The sequence below is a fragment of the Rissa tridactyla genome, chromosome 2 (genome assembly GCF_028500815.1).
Source record: "Rissa tridactyla isolate bRisTri1 chromosome 2, bRisTri1.patW.cur.20221130, whole genome shotgun sequence".
NCBI classification, from domain to species: domain Eukaryota; kingdom Metazoa; phylum Chordata; class Aves; order Charadriiformes; family Laridae; genus Rissa; species Rissa tridactyla.
Genome location: NC_071467.1, coordinates 65,821,613 through 65,827,612, shown reverse-complemented (window position 1 = coordinate 65,827,612; position 6,000 = coordinate 65,821,613). Strand labels below are relative to the sequence as shown.

General features: G+C 47.2%; 1 protein-coding gene across 1 annotated transcript in view; it reads right to left on the bottom strand.

The window, feature by feature from the left end:
• Positions 1 to 336: 336 nt before the first annotated feature.
• SCGN (secretagogin, EF-hand calcium binding protein) overlaps positions 337 to 6,000 on the bottom strand; it is a 28,668-nt gene continuing 23,004 nt past the window's right edge. Inside the window, exons 7-11 of the mRNA XM_054192315.1 lie at positions 3,424 to 3,479; positions 1,908 to 1,953; positions 1,731 to 1,790; positions 1,007 to 1,075; positions 337 to 465 (exon numbers count right to left, since the gene is read on the bottom strand). Coding sequence (XP_054048290.1) covers positions 337 to 465; positions 1,007 to 1,075; positions 1,731 to 1,790; positions 1,908 to 1,953; positions 3,424 to 3,479 — 360 coding nt within the window. The remainder of the gene's footprint in view (positions 466 to 1,006; positions 1,076 to 1,730; positions 1,791 to 1,907; positions 1,954 to 3,423; positions 3,480 to 6,000) is intronic.

The following is a 6,000-nucleotide window of genomic DNA, read 5'->3' as shown; positions in this document are numbered from 1 at the left end:
CTGCACTCTGGGATGTTTTTAAGGAGATGCTTGTCCCTATCCTAGGGCAGGGCAGGGCAGCATTTCATGGGGACAGGAGGAGAACAGCAACACCTTTTCTGTGCCCGTAGGCAGAGACATTGCTAAGGGGACCGACCCAGAAGCAGCATCAGCAAGTGAAGACCACAAAGGGAGTGGCGGAGCGGGGAGGCCCTCCATGCAGATCCCACTGCCGTCTTTTCACCCGGCAGCACGGTGCCCCTGCTCCCCACCACTCGCCCGGCAGCACGGACACACTTCTACGAGGAACAGCAGGCAAATCTCACAAGGGAAACACAACCACGAGGACTCTCCCGGCTACGGGTTCATTTTAAGCCCAAGACACAAAGCCAGTTCGGATTTCTGAATTTTCCCATCCTTGTTCACGTCGCAGTGGTTGAGCAGGATCTGGCGGAACTTGTCCAGGTCCACCCCACTAATGCTGGGCTGCAAGCAAAAGAGAAAAACACTGCTGAGAGAGAAAACAGCTCTGGATTTCCCCAGAGCAGCAGGCCGTACAGCGGCTGGGAAATCCACCCGAGGAGGAGTGACCAAACAGCCTGACCCCACGTCAGCTTATATGAGGTGGGGAAGCAAACAGAGAATGGGGAAGGAGCTAATGAACCATGAGGTCATGCTGGTGAGGGACCATATCCACAGTGAAAACAGAAGAAACAACTTCTGGTGACTCATCCACGTCAACACAGTTTGTGGTGCTGTAACATCTGCCTAATTCAGAGCATGGGCTAGAATGGACCTTTCTTAAACAGTTGCTGAATGAAGCTGTATTAATTTGTCAGGCAGAATTTCTGTGATATGGTGACATGCTCTACAGTGAAATGCTGAGACCATGGGACCATTTCTGCTTCTGATCAAAGTGAGATTTGAGGCTATGTTCTTACTAGCTTCTCTATCTACATAACTTTTCCAAATCAAGCACCTTCTTCTCAGAAATATAGGATACTAATAAATAGAGCCATGAAGCTACCTTGACCAGTTCCATCATGTCTTTGACAAACCCATCCACTTCTGGGCCTTCAAGTGCTCCCGTTTTACTCTGAAAGATGGAAGAAACATCAAAACGCTCCAGTAAGTTGAAAACGTGACAATGTGTACTGGTCAGTAGGTCCACTGAGTCATCAAGCTCTAAGATACCTTCCTTTTTCCCAAATCTTCTGTTTCCCTCACACAGTAGCAACCTCTCTCACCATTTTGTGAGGCTTGCTGGTCACCACCCTGAATGAATTGTGTGACTGTCAGAAGCGGCACTGAATTGCTGATTTCTAACAGGCGGTTAGGAGGTCAGGTCCATCCTGGACTAAACTCCCTAAATAACCCTTGGTTCAGTACTGGAAAAGGGTTTTATTTTTCAAGGTGGTGATGCAGGTCCCAAACTGCCAGAGACTGTTAGAGTTAAAGCCACCATCAGCCCTTGCATCGCCTTCAGGGAGATACAGCTAATGCAGCAGTGCTGGCCACGGGGATAGAGAAAGTCAAAATGGGTCCTTTGCCATGAGGTCCCTGAGCATCTCTCCCCTCTATCCCCACCTTGCCCCCCAGCCTGGTGGGTGGGCCATTCTGGCCCATGGGCTTGGGCACATCTGGGGCTCCTGAGTGACCCCCACAGCACCCAGCAGGAGGAAAACGTCTGAGCAGCATATGCTAAATCTGTGTCATTCAAAGGCCCTAAGGGAATAGCCTCTGGGACTCACAACATCGTAGTGTGCAAAGATCTTCTCAAAGTCTCTCCTCCTTTCTTCCGTGCTGCAAGCCTGGATGCCGAGAGGACAAGGAAATGAAAAAGAAAAATGAAAAAGTTTCAAGTTTGGGCCACGGTTATCTTAGCTGAGAGAGACAGCATTGATGCATCAAAAAATAGCACTACTTACATCCATTTTAAATTGAAGAAGGAAATTTTCCTGGAGCGCCAGAATCCTGAATGGAGAGATTTAAATTACGATCTTTCCGCTTTATCATCTGCACGCAAGCTATTCCGAACCCTTCTGGTTCGTAAAGCAAAGAGATTTTAGATTATAGGCCCTTAAAAAAGAAAATCCCCTGCGGAGTTATTTATGGAGGGCTGTTACGGGAACACATAGACTCCCTCCCTGTCTGATGGGGAACGGCGGGTGCCCTTTGGCTCACTGCAAACATGTTTCTTAGCACCGTTGCTTCTCCCAGAGCATTTCTGGTGGTCCAGTGCAATGGAGGTGGTCAGCCTCCGCAGAGAGAGCTACCAGACAATCACTCCTCATAAATGGATTGCTGTGCTGCATTAAAGGAAAGAGCAATTTATTGCTCTCTGTTGGAGGGAGAATCAGTGGCTGTAAAAGTAAAGGACAAAGTAATACTGGCCTGAGCACCGAGACTTGCCAAATTCCTCTCCTTTCCCCTCCTCCCTCCCAAAGCCCCTCACGGCACCAATAAAAGCATTTCTCTCTCCAGCTGCTCTGCTAACCCGGAGGTTTTTAGAGCCTGTGACACCAGCGGTGCTGAGCTGTGTCAGCACGCTGAAGGGTTTGGGGTGTGAGAAACGTGCTCAGACCGGGAGGAGCCTCAGGTGGCACGGGGCAAGGGGGCAGTAGGGGACCGTATTTAAGAGGAAACCGTGACAGCAACCCCCTTTAGATGTTCTCCATTCTGCCTCTGTTTCTCTTCATACATTGAGTGTACAGAGTGACCTGCCACATGCACTGCAGTTGTTTGTGCTGGCATTCGTCGTGATCCCAAGCAGAAAGTATCAAGTGGCAAACAAGCACTTCTCTCCTCTCATCCCCCAAACCTGCATTTTAAGACTCTACTGGACGTTTAAAGTCCCATTCAGTCATTGCACATACATTTACAGACAGAGGCATACTCTCTGTAGGCGGTGAAAATAATCTAAAACCCTGTGAGGTGTCAAGGACAGAAAAGAGACAAGAGGCCCACGACTGAGTCCCCAGCTTCATTCACAAGTATCTTCACCTTGTCTTTCCAAATCCTTTCTTACTGCCATTGGCAAGCTCCTTTGCGGTGGCACCTTTGTTCCTCAAACAAGCAGCAAAAATTCTTTGCATGATGACGCCACCCTCCTGAAGGAGGTTTTCATCCTTCTTTTGGAGAAATGGTGACACTGGCTGCTTCATCACCTCCTCCTGAGGAGCATCGCAGAGGTAGCACGAATCATGCCAGAGCATGGTGGTGATGCACAAATAGGTCCTGGCATTGCTCAGAGTCACTGGCTCTAGGTTCTTGGACTATTGCAATGGGGATCATGCATTAGAGACCTGGGATACCTACATCAGAGTACCTGATTTAATTTGAAAGGAGGTAGGACTTGTATGCACATCCCCAAAGGGAGATCATCACCTTGCCTGGATCTGCTATGGCAAGCTGAAAAACCCCATCAATATTATGAAAGCCTACCTTGCCAGGTCATTCAGGTCCAGCCGTCCATCTTTGTTTTTGTCAAAGATTTTCATCTAAAAATCAAGAAGACAGAGATAAAATACATAAGCCACGAGGAGAACACACATGCAAAAAAAGCCAGTATACATTTTGCTCTGCCCTGTACCCTCACCTCTGCTTGCTCAGTGTGCTTGCCCAAACCCCAGGCAGCACAGTGTCCTCTGCTAGCACCAAGTGCAAGGGTGGCACAAGTGCATAGGAGGAAAACCCTCCTGCTTTCTGACAGCAACAACCCAAGCAATCAAATACCATCACTGTTCCCTAACCCACCTTACACGGGGATAAAGGCAGGTCTCCAGGAGACACCTGCAGGCATGGCCCCTGAAAAAAATGCCAAAAAAAGGAGGGAACTTCTAAACACTTCTAGTCTGACTCCATCTTTATCTTGTACTGTTGCTGTGCCTACTGAGTGGCTGAAGTGCAAATGTCACCTGCTGATAGACACTCAAGTTGGGATTTCACGCCGCGAAAGCTGGTGGGCTTTGCTTGGCTCAAGGCCTGCTCTTGGAAAGCACCAAGACTGGGAAGGAGATTCAGACTGCCAGTGTCAACAAGGTTAATCTGTGTGAATACAAAAGTTAGCCTTTCCTAAATATTATCTGTTCCTTAATATGATCTTTTCAATGAGTCACCACCATATTTTATCTATTTATTTATTTATTTATTGTGGTACTATGTTTCTCTGCAAGGCACAAAAAAGAGTATACTACAAGGAAAAAGGGGGAGATGTTCAATGGGCTGCAAACCTGAATAACTCATGGATCAAAGTTCTAGGAAAAATGTATTCCACATTTTAGGGGGAGAAAGATTAATATTTTACTAAGATGGCTTGCCATTTTTTGTCAGATACTGAGTAATGGAATATGCTTTAATCTTACCTTCATGAACGTCGTTTGCTTATTTATTGGTTATAAGTAACAAGGTCATTACATATCTTTGGTGTAATTAATTGCACACCTACTAGAGAAGGCCCAGACCAGTCCCCATCTCAGGAGGCTCAGAGGGAGAGGACCATCCTCTGTGACACAGCCTGGCCATGCGGGAGCTCCAGGGAGAGTCAGCAGCAGGTCCCAAGCACTTCCTAATGGTGAAACTGGGGCAGAGCCTGACACATGCGTGATGAAGAGATATTATCTGGAGACCTGCAATTTCACAGGGAGCCCTTGCATAAAGGGCTTTTGCATATTGCAAAAAAAAAAAAGCCTATTTTGTCAGTGCTGCCTCCTCCCTGTCCCTTTCTCAAGGGCAGGCAGCTATACTCAGGATGGTGAGCCTATGGCAACCCTTTACTGCACTGTGTTTTGATAAGATTCTGCAACAGGATTTTATTCCATTAATTATTTTGCATGATTTATGCTACTGAGATTTGTAAGGATTTTTGAAGAGCACTCGATATGTCCTCACTTTTCCTCCCACTGAAAGACAGTATAAATCTCCTATTAATGATTGAAAGCTCACATTGAGATCTTTGGAAAAATCACATCCTGAGAGCCATTGAGGTGTGGAGTGTCACAAGGGAAGCCCCGTTCCCTTTTCACTGGCCTCTGCTGAGCATGTGCTCTGTGCAGAGACAGTAAATGACAGAAAAAAGACCTCTGAATCGTCCTTAGCCCTAGAGCTGGGGAGATGAATAAAGCTGCTGAGCCATCCTGAGGACTTCTCTCATGGCTGAAGTCCCCCCTTCAGTTTATCTAAGTTCTTCCATCCTGCCTTCTGCTCCATCAGTTATCCCACTGCAATATGGGACTTTTACCTGGTCTCTGCTGGGGACACAACAGGATAAGGCTGGAGGCAGGAATGGGAGCAGGATCTGCCTCCACTGGTGCCACCAAAGTGAGAAATATCCTTGCAATGACAGCCTCCTGCTGCCATCACAGAGACAAACCTGAGCTTTCAGTTCCTGGCTGATAAAGGAGTTATTCTGCAGGCAATAGAAAATGGCTAATGTTCCTTCTAGAAGTAAATCATGCCAGATAAGATTTTAAAAGCCTCTCTTCAAATGGGACATTAGTGCCTAATCTGGTTTTGCTTGTTGTATGAGGAGAGAGGGAGATACCCTTATACCGGCTCACTTCTGCAGACTGCCCACCGCAGGTAGCTTTGCGACATCCAGCTTACACCATTACTCTGAAAAATAGGCTGTAAAGGAAGCTTATGGAGACAACCCCAATTCAGCCAGCTAGAGAAAGTACCAACATTAGGGTGGTGGGAATACCGTAGTCCCTAGGCTCTACAGTAACTTCTGTCCTTTTGAAAATGTCACTCTGTACCCCTCTGTTTAGGCCATCGAGGCGCATTAGTTACCCACACGGTCTGTAAGAAGTCACCATAAAGTGGTATGCCTGGCGTGGTGGGAGAGAACAAGGTTTGGTGGGAAGCACGGACTGAAGCTGTCAGGGACTCTGCTGCCCAGGGCAGAGCAGTGCTGGATGAAGGCACTAGTCTTTTCTCCTACACATATTTCTGAGTTACTGAAAGTGTTTTTTATTTTCTCCCATTCTCTGTTCATCTCAGAATTACTCTCTTCAGTCTAGA